This window comes from Balaenoptera ricei, chromosome 20 (genome assembly GCF_028023285.1).
Source record: "Balaenoptera ricei isolate mBalRic1 chromosome 20, mBalRic1.hap2, whole genome shotgun sequence".
Classification (NCBI taxonomy): Eukaryota; Metazoa; Chordata; class Mammalia; order Artiodactyla; family Balaenopteridae; genus Balaenoptera; species Balaenoptera ricei.
In genome coordinates this window covers 8,045,458-8,059,369 of record NC_082658.1, presented here as the reverse complement: position 1 = coordinate 8,059,369, position 13,912 = coordinate 8,045,458, and the positions used below count along the sequence as shown (strand labels likewise).

General features: G+C 43.5%; 1 protein-coding gene across 1 annotated transcript in view; it reads left to right on the top strand.

Annotated features, from left to right (window-relative positions):
- RNF157 (ring finger protein 157) overlaps window positions 1–13,912 on the top strand; it is an 80,934-nt gene that overhangs the window by 43,075 nt on the left and 23,947 nt on the right. The window contains exon 3 of the mRNA XM_059906516.1: window positions 9,645–9,733. Coding sequence (XP_059762499.1) covers window positions 9,645–9,733 — 89 coding nt within the window. The remainder of the gene's footprint in view (window positions 1–9,644; window positions 9,734–13,912) is intronic.

Sequence of the window (13,912 nt, the reverse complement as noted above, 5' to 3'; positions counted from 1 at the left end):
TTATATAACCTTGGCTACTCACTGCTATTTTTTAAATTTATTTTTGGCTGCGTTGGGTCTTTGTTGCTGCGCATGGGCTTCCTCTAGTTGTGGCGAGCGGGGGCTACTCTTCATTGCGGTGCGTGGGCTTCTCATTGCGGTGGCTTCTCTTGTTGCAGAGCACAGGCTCTAGGCACGCGGGCTTCAGCAGTTGTGGCGCGTGGGCTCAGTAGCTGTGGCTCACAGGCTCTAGAGCGCAGGCTCAGTAGTTGTGGTGCACAGCCTTAGCTGCTCCCTGACATGTGGGATCTTCCCGGACCAGGGCTCAAACCCGTTTCCCCCGTACAGGCAGGCGGATTCTTAACCACTGCACCACCAGGGAAGTCCTGCACACTGCTATTAAGGAGTGAGTGAAGAATAATCAGCTCTCAAGACTTTTGGAAGCTTAGCAGGGCAAAGTGAAACAGATTGGTACCTTGTTAAATTAGCTGCAAATTACAGATCATTTTTTTCCTTAAATATTTATTTATTTATTTTTGGCTGAGTCAGGTCTTAGTTGTGGCACGCGGGATCTTTCATTGCGGCGTGTGGGCTTCTCTCTAGTTGTGGCGCGTTGGCTCTGGAGTTGTGGGGTGCTGGCTTAGTTGCCCCACAGCATGTGGAATCCTAGTTCCCCGACCAGGGATCGAACCCCCGTCCCCTGCATTGGAAGGTGGATTCTTAACCACTGGACCACCAGGGAAGTCCCTACAGATCTTAATATTAACAATTTAGAAATTAAAAGTATCATACATATGCTATAGGTTTTTATTTTATGCTATTTTGTTCTAATTATGCGGGGTTTCCATATCTCATGATGAGCTAACCAAAATAAAATCTCATTAGGGTTTTTGAGTTACTAATGGCTTTCTTCCTAGGCCTAGGGCTGTATCTGCAAATAGGTAGCTTAGCCAAAGAAACTGACCTTACCTGGGCTTAGAATTCTGTATTTGATTGGCTTATAAACTTAACTGTTTCTGTATTTCATACTATTCTTTTTCTGAAGCTGAGATTCCTAACATAGCAGACTTCAGAGCATATTTTTTTTAAGATTTATTATTTATTTATTTAATTTATTTTTGGCTGCATTGGGTCTCAGTTGCGGCACGCGGGATCTTCGTTGAGGCGTGCAGGCTTCTCTCTAGTTGTGGCGTGTGGGTTTTTCTCTTCTCTAGTTGTGGTGCACGGGTTCCAGAGCACGTGGGCTCTGTAGTTTGCGGCACGTGGGCTCTAGTTGAGGCGCGTGAGCTCAGTAGTTGTGGCGTATGGGCTTAGTTGCCCCGTGGCATGTGGGATCTTAGTTCCCTGACCAGGGATCGAACCCCCGTCCCCTGCATTGTAAGGTGGATTCTTTACCGCTGGACCACCAGGGAAGTCCCTCAGAGCATATTTCCTTCCAGAAATATGAGAGATGGAGACTTGAAACTCTTGTAATTGATCTTTGCTCTTACAGAGATAGTTTTAGGGGGAGTATATTTCAGGAGGGGCACAGGTGGGAAGCTTGGAGTTTTTCAACTTGAAGACCAGCTTACAGTTTTTAGTTTTTAAAATATAGACTGGGGAAGACTTCTGTCCACTTGCTCTTCTTAATAACTGGCCTACTGAAAACGCCTCTGTTAAATAAAATGACTGGAAAACTAATATTTGGTGGCATTAGAACATTCATATGCTTCTTTGGAAAAAAAATATATGTTGTGTATTTTTTTTTAATTTAAAAAAATTTTTTTAACATTTTTATTGGAGTATAATTGCTTTACAATGGTGTGTTTCTGCTTTATTGTTGTGTATTTTAGAATACCTGTTTTGGCTGATACTGGTGCTTTGGGCATATTCTTTACCTACAGTATTAAGCATCTCAAAATCTCTTACTTAAAACTGGATTCTTATTTGTGAGCTGGGTTACCAGTCTCCTGACCAGATGAAATCTGGAAGTCAGGCATCTAGAATGGGGTGCTGGTCTGAAAGGAGTCGTTTCTCTGACCATTAGTCATTATTTACCAACTTGCTGGAGGGAAAAGATGACAGTGTCTGCTTTACTAAAAACACTTTTTTCCCTTTTAACTCTCCTTAAAATTAGCTGGTGTTAAGCAGAACCCTTTGTATCTAAAAGCAGCTCATCTTCAGAAAGATACTTTTATTGTAGAAGCACAGGATGATTGGGTAGTGTTTTATCCCGATGGGAGGGGCTTTCAGTCAGGGGAACAGGAAGTTGAGTAGGTTTCACTTGTCATCAAAGCAGCACACATAGCCCTGGAGGTGCATTTGATGTCAGAGTGTACGCAACCTGTTACCCGGTCTGAGTACTCTTGAACAATATGAGTCAAGACCCAAACCATAAGGAGAGGGAGAAAATGGGTCTGTGATGGTTGTTAACAGAGACCAAGGCGATTTTGTGATGGGTGCTTTTCTCTGCAGTGGATCTTTCATGCTTTTGTTACCAAAGAGAACTGGTTAACTGGGCATACTCGTAGTAGGGTTTAAATATTTTGGAAAGATCAACCTTAGAGGTGATGTCATATAGCCAGGACATTGGTCCCGTGTGCGCCCTGCCAGGGGACCCAGCGGAGGTGTTAACAGACTATAAATAGACTGCCATCTTGGATGGATTCCTTTGGTAACCAAACCTGAACACAGAGCATCTTTGAGTTAAGGTCATCATGTGACACCCTCGTGGTATCTCCCTCACATCTTTGATTTGAGTGAAAAAAATGTCTTTTCACATCTTGTCAGCTTTGTGGTCACCAGTCTTTCTACACGGGTGATTGACTCCCCACAAGGATTGGATGGAAAATTAGTGAAAAGGGGTTTTACTGCTGTAAATATAGCTCATTGACGTTTTGGTGGACAGCAGGCACAATACAGTCTGTCCCAGGGCTACAGCTGGTTAAATAGGCAAATTTGTATTCATTTCACATCATTCAACCAGAGTAAACTGTTCTCCCTGATGTGGATCTAAGAAAATGTTATAAAGTATCACAAGTCTAAATATATCCACTGGTAAGTCTTGGACGCACTACATAGCTGAGAAGAGGGGAAGTAGAGAAAGCTGAGAAAATAACCAGGCATCAAATAAAAAGGAACTGAATTTTAAATATAAAAACCCTAAAATCTATAAAAGCAAGAGCTTATGTAAATGAGTGCTGTAAATGAGCTATTCATATGATCCCAGATGTTGATTTCCATATTAACTATTATTTATTTCTCTGACACAAATATTACATGACTGCTATGTGTAAAATGAGTACTTTTCTCTTTTAGTCATAAATTGCCTAAAAATAATTTCCTTTCTCTTCAGAGGCAGATTTTTGGCATTTGGGGCTTTTTTCTTCTTAAGTAAAAACTGCATTAGGTCATATTCGTTTGTTTTTCTTTTGCATACCCCCCCCTCGTTTTTCCTATTAAGTTTCCTTTCAGGGAATGTTTATTGCATCATTATTTGTAATATTGAAAACTGGAAGCAGAGCAAGTGTTCATTGGTAAAAGATTAGTGAATACATGATGGTCTGAGGTAGACGTCTCTAAAAAGGAACCAGGGATCCTTGGAGACATGATCAATTCAAGGGGGGGGACAGAAAAACACAACATGAACCTGGAATACCTTGTGGTGCCAGAAAGTAAGGAAGTGCTCAAAAAGTGATGGGGCAAGTCAAAAGGACACAGGAGCCAACTGAGGGAGTTCCCAGTGGCCAAATCCAGGATGCTATGTGTGTATATGATCAGACCTGAATTTAATAGCAAATGTTAGCAAATTATGTACCTTAAAAAAAACTTTTTATTGAAATTAATTATTTATTTTAATGAATGGATTATAGTCCCTTTTACAGACTACTGGGAATTACCCATAATTTACAATTGAAGTAAGATCCTTTAATCTCGTATGCACTGGGACCATATTTTCTACAACAAAAATGTGAGTGCAGACATAGGGGGTAGTTTAACAAAATACTTGAAATTAGGATGGTTAGAAAATCTAGGATACATGGTTGATATATACATACATATATATGTGTGTATATGAATATATATGTATGTGTACCCCGCCACACACACACACACACACACACACACCACACACACACGTCCATATCCATATCCAGTCTATCTAAACCGGCAGTTCCACATTTGGCCACCAAGTGGCACTTTGCTGGCGTAAGGAAAACGAACAAGGAAACTGACGAACACCAGGATAAAAGGTCAAAGAGGCGCTAGCTCTGTATTCATACGAGCCTTGATCGCCAACCCCCTGGGGTCCATTGAAAGAGTTCCTCTGGCTGAGGGGGTACTATACTCCCATCCTGGGCTTGAGGTGCTTGGGATTTAAACTATTCTGAGATTTAGGCTTATTTCAGTGCGGACACAAGCAGGCCGGTCCTGGGCTGGGGCGGGGCGGCGGGGGGAGGGCGCGCTGCTGGTACCTGAGTGCAGGGCGCCAGATGCAGGCTCTGTTGTGGGCCCCTTACAGGTGGAACTAAGAGAGGCGTGCCTGGTCCATCACCGAATCCAGGCTAGCATAGCGCTCAGGGTATAGTGAACGTGTTGAATGAATTGGTAGATGTCTTTGTTCTTTGAAAATAATTTAGAGGAGAAACCACCGTGCTTTAGGAATATCTATCAGTAACACATATTGGAGCATCTTGGTCAGAAGGTAAACGGTGATGAACATCTCCCCTGCTTCTGATGGCAGTGTTCTCTGACGTCACACCCTGAATGTACCTTTGTGTCTTCTACAGGTGCTGTTAGCTCTTACAGACAAAAGGAATTTGTCATGCAGTGCTCCAAGAAAGCTTTCCTCTGAGAAGACCTTAGATACTCCTGTTAAAATTTAAAAGGAGTGTGGCATTAGGTATGCTTTTGTATGCACTGCTGCGTAAGCATAAGGGTGTAATCCAGAGAGTTTCGACCAGCCTCTAGAACCTGAACAGGATTCGGTACCTTTTGCAGTGATCGTTTAACGTTCAGACTCTCTCTACACTCTACTCAGGTACCTGGAACACTCCTGGGATCAGAACAACGTATAGCCTTGCCCTGCTGTAGCCAAGGCAGCTGCAGGACAAACAGCGTGGCTTTTGGATTCAAATCCTGGTTCTGGGTTCAAATCCTGGTTCTGCTACTCATAGCCCTGAGACCTTGAATAATTACGTGAATCTTTTGAGTCTCAGTTTCTTTATCTGCAAAATGGGGGTGTTAATACTGATATTCTTCATTTATCCAGTCAGCCAACATATTTCTTGAGGTCCTCCTTCATTTCAGACTCTCCTCCAAGAGCTTACAGTCTGGTGGGCATGGCCGACATGTCTATTAGTGTTTAGAATATTAAGTAAGAATGTATCTAAACCAGAACTCCATGGTAGTGATGATAGCACAGGACATGTGAATGCATTTGCTGCCACTGGACTGTGTGCTTAAAAATGGTTAAGGTGATACATTTCATGTTACGTATATTGTATAAATTAAATAAAGTAAAATGAAAATAAAGTCTAAAGAACCCAGCATGATGCCCGGCCCATAGTAAGTTCTCAGTAAACGTTTCCCTATGTTCTCTTTTTTCATGGATGGGCGTTGGCAAGCTGTCATTGCAACAGTTACCCAAATTTTACCCCATTAAGAGGGCTTTCTTCTGGCAGCATTTCTGCTTAGATGAATAGAGTGGAGGGACCTGAGCCTTAATTCTCTGTCAACACATTACTGACCCGGCAGGTTTGGGCCACAAGTCCCTGAGCAGACCCGATTTCGTTCCTTGCACACTAGTCTTTATAAGCCTGTATTCATTATGAAAAGTGAAAGAGAATTCTGGAAGCTGTTTTTAAGGTCCTTCATAAGGTGGTGAGAGTTTATTTACTCCAGGATGTTGTCTGAGAAACGGGAAGACGTCTCCTAAGCCCATACTGAGCTTGAGGCAAGAAGTGAGGATACGGCTTGCAGAAGACCTGTGGGTCCTCCTCCATCTGTGCGCCTGGCGGCATGCTGTGTGCAAGACAGAAAAGGCCACTTCTTCCCGTTTACTGGCCTAGTTGTGCCAGGGCGCTTGCATCTGAGAAAAATAAATTCTGTCTGATCTTTCTTGTCATCACTCAGTCCCTAATGAGGTACAACTGGGGCTGAGAAAATTACGGTTCCAAGGTCATAAGAAAGCAAGTGGAAACTGTGGATGTGAACTGAGAAACGGTTATTGATGCTGTTCTGAGCACAGTGGATGACCGGTGAGCGGCTCCTTCAGGGCGGTGCTTGGACCCGAGTCCGTCCTGACCTTCATCTCCTTCGGTCCCAGGAAGATGTTACTTTGCTTTCATGTCACACGTATCTGTTAGCATAGTAGTGAAATCTCTGGTCTTGAATTGAACTAAGATACTTTTTTTTGCTCTAAATATAATACAGTAATGGTGCGTGTGTTAAAGAGGTACTGTAGGCAAACAAAAAAGTTCATCAGTGCCTTGCTAAGAAAAAAGAATGAACACAGACATAGGTTAGTGTTTTCAGATCTTTTAATAACTGGTACTTCAATCCCTTCGTCATCTCTAGGTTAAGCAGCTGTATCCAGGAGCATCTTAGAGAAAGATGGAGGTAGCATGTGTTCAAACCTCAACTCTTCTCCCTAAAACTTGTGGGACTTTGGAAGGTGTTACTGAACCTGTTGCTATGTCAACGTCCTTATCTGCAAAAAGGGAACAACCATCTCTCCCTCACAGGATTGTTCCAAGGATAACTAAGATAATGTATGTAAAGAGCTTAGCATAGTGCCTGGCACCTAGTAAGTGCTCAATAAATGATCATTTTAAAAGCGAAGATCACGAAGAAGCTTAGAGTCACGGTGTGCTAACCTGGCCTAGAGAGGTAGGGGAGGCGACTCTAAGAGCAGAGTATTTTCTTTAGCTTGCCTCTGTTCCTGCTGTTTCCTCTGTCTTCCCTGTCATCTCTGAATTTACAAATTACGTTTATCCTTCAAGATCCCAGATCAAATACCACCTCCTCCATGAAGCCTTCCGGATTACCTCAGCCAGAAGCGATCACTTCCTTTATCGTTGCCCTTTTTGTGGCATTTCTGTTTAGTGTTACAGTTATTTGTGTAACTATATCATCTTCCTTATAATGCTGCTTCCTGAAAGAGCAGTACCTTATCTTTTCCACTTTAAGTCTCTCTTTACACCCAGCACTGAGTGTTGCCGGTAGACTCTGATTGGGTACGTGAACGGCCACTAAGGCAGAAGCTTTGGTAGGTAAGAGCCTACAAACAGGATTAGTTTCTCCTAAACAGATTTTCAATGGTTTTCTTTTGGCGGGGCAGAGGGTAAAGAGCTAAAAATGTAAGTGTGGATTTATTATACTATAAGGATAGTTTATATATATAAACAATTGATCCCACGGATGCCTTTCCCTGAGCAGTGAATAACTTGTGTTCCATTGCCAGTTACCATCAAATGTAATATTCTAAATGGAAGATGAGGAACACTAACTCCCCACCCCGCTTCCTTTTGTTTTTCTTTTTTTTTGCGGGGGTGGGGAGGATATAGAGGGGAAAGGGCAAAGAGTGAAGGGAAAACCTCTATTTTTTTTTTGAACTCAGGTAGGAGTTAAGGATAACTCCCAAGTACCCGTGCAAATGAATATGATTAACTTCGCTACTCCAGAAAAAAATTTTAATCCCAAAGTCATTTATTTTGGCTTTAGAATAGACAAGCATTTGTGTTGGGTTTTCCTGCCTAATTACTTTTTGCTTAAGCTTATTTAAAAATTGTTTTAAATTCCTTTAGTGTGACAGCCCAGCAAAGGGGGTCGGGGGGTGTGGAGAAATGGGCCACAGATGGGATCTGAACTAGGATTTCAGCTTTCCCGTATAAAAGCCTCCTGATACGCTGCAAGCAGGAGAGCAAAGTTGGAATCAGCTTTCCGGAGAACAATTTGGCAAAATAGTTTTAAAAGTCTTAAAAATATGCTTACTCTTTGATCCAGTAATTCCACTTCTAGGAATGTCTTAAGGAAATAATCAAAGAGGCACGCAGAAATGTAGGGACAAAGCATTCACCACGACATTTATATCAGGAAAAAAAAAAAAAAGTAAAACCAACTGAAAACACTGAATAATGTGGAATTGATTAAAGTAGGCCCCTGTCTCTAATGTGTGTAGTTATATTGTCAAATTATAGGCTTTAAAACATTTGCCACATCTTTCTAAGTGAAAGAGAGACAATAAAATAGTAGGTACAGTTTGAAACAGTGCAGAGAAATGGGGGGGAGGGAGGGAAGGGGGGAGGGAGGGAGGAGGGAGGGGAGGGAGGGAGGAGGTGGGTGGGTGGATGGGTGCCTATCCAAAATGACACATTCTGCAAATGTTAACTTTGGTATCACTGAGTGGTGAAATTATGGCTGATTTTGTACTTTTTTGTGTTTTTCGAGTTTTCTGCTTGAACATGTATTGCTTTGTAATCAGAAAAACCAATTATCATATATTTTAAAAGAATATATGTTTAAGGTGAGAATTCCCTGGAGGTCCAGTGGTTAGGACTCCACACTTCCACTGCAGAGGGCCCGGGTTCGATCCTTGGTCGGGGAACTAAGATCCCACAAGATGCGCTGCATGGCCAAAAAAAAAAAAAAAAAGAATATATGTTTAAGGTATCAATGAAAAAGTAAAATGTTGCTACACAATACCCACAAAGCAATAATCTGAATGCACAGCTGATAGCTTGGATTAAATGTATTTTCTTAAGGGTCACATTCATACACATGAAGTATCAGGGATCACAATGAATACACAAAATCAGACGTACCATAGGTTCAATTACGTTTCCCAAGTAAAACAGCAAAAATCTGTGAAGACACAGAGTTTCATGTGGACGTTCTGTTTTCTGAGACCAGCAGGAGGGGGTAGACTCTTCAGAGCTAGGAGGACCACGGTTTTGCAAAGCTCCAATCACTAGTAGGTCTTCTGGGAATCATATGTAAAAAATGTTTACTGCCCAAATGACATTATAAGAATAGCGGGAACATTTTAAATCACTCTTAATCTTCTCAAAGCAGTTCCCAATGAAATGTTTTACTGTGTCCCCTTTCTTATCTCCTCATTGTCATCAACTCACAACTCCAAACCCACATGTTTAAACAGGGAAAGAGAGTGAAAGCGTAAGGTAAATGATGGACAACCACAAACCTTTGACGACCCCAAAAGAGCTCTTTGGCTCACGTTTTCTTAAAAAACTCTGCTTTATATGATCAGCTGCGGAGGAAATTTGTTCTTCACTGTTTGCAGGCCTCCACTCTGTACACATGATGGGGTTCTCTTGTGTTTGCAGTTCCTAAATTCCTCAGACACCATGTGGCTTCACTGAAGGAAAATCCTTGCAGGTCTGGCTCCCCGTTGTGTAAGGTCAGGTGGAAAAGCCTTTTGTGATTAACTCGGCCACCGTGTGTCCCTTGGTATTTGGAACTTCAGTGAGAGTTTTTATTAGGTGTCCGCATTTTGAATGCTGACTCACATAAGCTTCATCTAATGGGAAAAGCAGATAAAGGTAGCGCTTTGGACACCAAGTCGGATCCCAGCTCTCCCACTAGCTGTGACCTCGAGCAGGTCCACTTACTATGGTTATCTGTCTTTCTAAACACAGTCCTCTCCCACTTTGTTTCCGACACAGTTTCCTTACGCTGCCCCTCCTCCCCAAGAACCAGTGAAGACTCTGAGAAGCCTGATCAACATCCGAAAGGATACACTAAGACTCGTCAAGTAAGTTCAAGTTCCCAGCCGGCCGGGGCCGGGTTCCAGGGGCCCTTCTTCATGAAGGGGCAGCCAACTCCCCAGGGGACTCACAGAGCAGTTTCTGCCAGACCCAGAGCCCAGCCTCTAGGCCTCCGGGCCGTGGGCTGCTTGCATGAGGGGTCTCCGCACCTAGATTGTTCAGAACTTTCTCTGATAGTCAGTGTTTGGGAAGAACTTTCACTCTCCTGGAAGCTGTCATGATTACCCCGATTTGGTGAACCTTCCAGAAAAAGAACAGTTGGAGGAGAAAGTGAATTCTGCAGATACCTCGACAAGCCTGTGTGAAGATGGGATGTTTGAACTTGGTGCAGGAAATCCTTATTTTATTGCCTATATTTCCTTTTTAATTTATTCTTAATCTCATGTGCCCTTCCTCTGGTGCGCTGGGTTTGTTGTTTAATCACCACTGTCAGTACTAATTATCATCAACATCTGCTGCCTTTGTGCTGTCCCTGAGATAGCACGATTTTTTTTTTTTTTTTTTTTTTTTGGCTGCATGGCGAGGCTTGTGGGATCTTAGTTCCCTGACTGGGGATTGAACCCGGGCCCCCTGCAGTGGAAGCACGGAGTTCTAACCCTGGACCACCAGGGAAGTCCCAGAGATAATGTGATTTTTAAACAGATGCTGCTCTCCAGATAGCAAGTCTGTCTACTAAGACTCACTGGTTCCCTGGGGAGACAGATTTGGTTAGGGCAAACCAGAAGTCCCACATTTTTCTCAATTGACAAAGGAAGATGACTCGGAGACCATTTTATGCTTGTATAGATCAGGGAGTTTATTTCTCTCTGATCATCTTTTTAAAATATAACCACTTTGGGGACTTCCCTGGAGGTCCAGTGTTTAAGACTTCACCTTCCAATGCAGGGTGTGTGGGTTCGATCCCTGCTCGGGGAGCTAAGATCCCACATGCCTCGAGGCCAAAAAACCAAAACATAAAACAGAAGCAATATGGTAACAAATTCAATAAAGACTTTAAAAATGGTCCACATCAAAAAAAAAATCTTAAAAAATAAATTTTTAGGAATAAAATATAACCACTTCATTGAGATATAGTTCATATACCATACAGTTCATACATTTAAAGTGTACAATTCAGTGGGTTTTTTTTTTTTAAGTATTTTTTTTTTATTTGGTTGCACCAGGTCTTAGTTGCGGCAGGCAGGCTCCTTAGTTGTGGCATGCAAACTCTTAATTGCGGCATGTGAACTCTTAGTTGCGGCATGCATGTGGAATCTAGTTTCCTGAGCGGGGATCAAACCCGGGTCCCCTGCATTGGGATCGCGGAGTCTTATACGCTGCGCCACCAGGGAAGTCCCCCGTTTCAGTGATTTTTAGTTATTCACAGAGTTGTGCAACCATCACTACTATCTAATTTTAGAACATTTTCATCACCCGGAAAAGAAACCCGATACTCATTATTACCCGATACTCATTATTAATCATCCCCCATTTCCCTCCGAAACCCCTCTTCCCGGACTAAGCAACCACTAATCTGTTTTCTGTCTCAGTTTTTTAATATTTTATTTGTCCCTGAGGTTTTCAACTGCCTCCGGGGTCAACCCTGGGGACGGCGCAGCCAAGGGGAAACTCTTTTGCTGCAGAAGAGTCTGCAGCCGGGCGTCCCCCCTCCACCGGGGAGTTCCTGCCGCAGCAGGATAGATGGAGGCTACTGAGGCCTCGGGAGCCTGCCAGCTGTCAGCTGCTCCGGCCACTTGTTTCTCTCATCACATATGGTCTGCTCGCCTATTTGATGGAGACGGATTCAGGGGTCTGAGCCCCCTTGAGGTCCTGGCCTCGGACGTGGCAGCCTGGCTGCAGCTCTAGAATAAAATGAGGCAACTGCTCTGAGCTTCTGGTTCTCACCTGTAAAATAGTGAACCAACCTTCTTTCATGGCTGTTGTCAAAATTAAAGGGGATAATGAAACGGAAAGCACCTGGTGATCAATAAATGTTAAGATGAAGGGTGAGTTTTGATTTTGTTTTTTCTGAGATGGGACTAAAGTAAATTCTGATTCTCAGATTTCCAGGTAAAGATGGAGGATTGAACATGCCTCTCCAAACCCCACTAAACAATAATGAGTAGTTTTAAACAGCACAAATCCACAAAAATTGGGAGAGTGGGAAAGGAGCGACGGCAACAAAATTTTAGAGGCTGGGGCTTCCCTGGTGGCGCAGTGGTTAAGAATCTGCCTGCCAATGCAGGAGACACGGGTTCGAGCCCTGGTCCGGGAGGATCCCACATGCCACGGAACAACTAAGCCTGTGCGCCACAACTACTGAGCCTGCGCTCTAGAGCCTTCGAGCCACAGCTACTGAAGTCCGCGTGCCTAGAGCCCATGCTCCGCAACAAGAGAAGCCACCGCAATGAGAAGCCCACACCCCGCGACGAAGAGTAGCCCCCACTCGCCGCAACTAGAGAAAGCCCGCACGCAGCAACAAAGACCCAACGCAGCCAAAAATAAATAAATTAATTAATCAATTAAAAAAAAATTTTAGAGGCTGGAAACAGGTGGTGAATGTTAAATGACTTACTAAACCTGAGAAATCAGGATCCTGAGCAAACAGAAGGAAAAGCTGAGAATCACCAGTTTGTACTATGGTTTCCCCCAGAAGGCTCAGGAATTGGCAGTTCCAGGTACCTCTGGACATCTTGGGGGTGGGGGGGCTAAAAGGAGGGGGGTTAGTGGAAAGTCTGCTTGAGAGGTATTCAGATCCTCCCTCCCTTAGACTACACAGCCAGAACTGCCCTCCCACACCCTGGCAAAAGGCTAGCAGAGGACGCTCACTGGAAAAGTTCAAACAGAGAATCTCTGGACTTGGGGGACTGAGGCACAGCTAAGGGCTGGACTCAGTACTGAAATCAGGGGGTTAAGTGAATTCAGAAACTTTGGATGCTGAGCCCTCCAGCCTGCCCCCCCAACCCCAACTCTAAGCCCAGAATGCCAGCAGCCCGGCCATTGTTAGAAGAGAGGAAAACTGTTCTTTGGACAATCAGACCCCTCCAGGTGGGAAGACCAAAGAGACTGGCTTTGGAGGTTCCTCACCAGACCCAGATGAGTCCCCAGGGAAGCCTAGCGTCCCCAAGTCCCACCATGCACTCAGTTCCAATCAGGATTTTATTTTTTTGGGCCGCGTGCCATGCGGGATCTTAGTTCCTTGACCAGGGATCGAACCCATGCACCCTGTAGTGGAAGCGTGGAGTCCTAACCGCTGGACCACCAGGGAAGTCCCCATGGACCACAGTTAGGGGGTTTAAATCTTAGTATGAGCAGACAACCAAAGATTCTCAGATGTATAAGGAACGCCTATCATATGAAAGACAATTGTAAAACAAGCCAACAGGGGAAAAAAGTGGAAATAAAAACTATGCAGGAAAGAAAAAAAAAAACAAAACTATGCAGGAAGAGGAAACCTTGATTTGTAGCCTCAGAGACATAGAGAAGATACTGCCTTCTTATTTCACAGACACAGTGACACAAAGCATTTAGCAAACAAACAAGGCTCTCAGAGCTTAAAAACATAGAAATGAAAAAATCAATAGAATGTCGGAAGAAAAGTTGAAATGTTCTAGGAAGTGGAGCATAAAGGTAAAGATATGGAAAACAGAAGAGGAAAGATACGAAGAATATAAGGTCTGTTTAGAGGGTCCAACAGCCAACTAATGGCTCTAGAAAGAGAGAATGGAGACTATAGAAGGAAGGAATCACCGATGACGTACATAATTTAGGAGCTTCTAGAAAGGTCCACCGAGTGTCCAGCCCAATCGATGATGAAAGCGACCCTGGGAGCTAAAAGATAATGCAGCAATGCTCTGAAATGACTTTTTAAAAGTATAATCCAGAATTCTTTACTCAGCCAGACTTTTTTTTTTTTTTTTTTTTTTTTTTTTTGGCCTCGTGGCTTGCAGGATCTTAGTTCCCCAACCAGGGATTGAACCCTCATCCTCAGCAGTGAAAGCACGGAGTCCTAACCACTGGACCACCAGGGAATTCCCTCAGCCAGACTTTCAATGAAGTGTGATTGTATAATAAAATCTCTCGAAAAGTTTATCCCTCCAACACACCCCTTTTCAGGAAGCTACTGGAAGTTGTGCTCCAGCAAAATGAAAGCGTAACCCAAGAAAGAGGAAGCCAGGAGGTGCAGG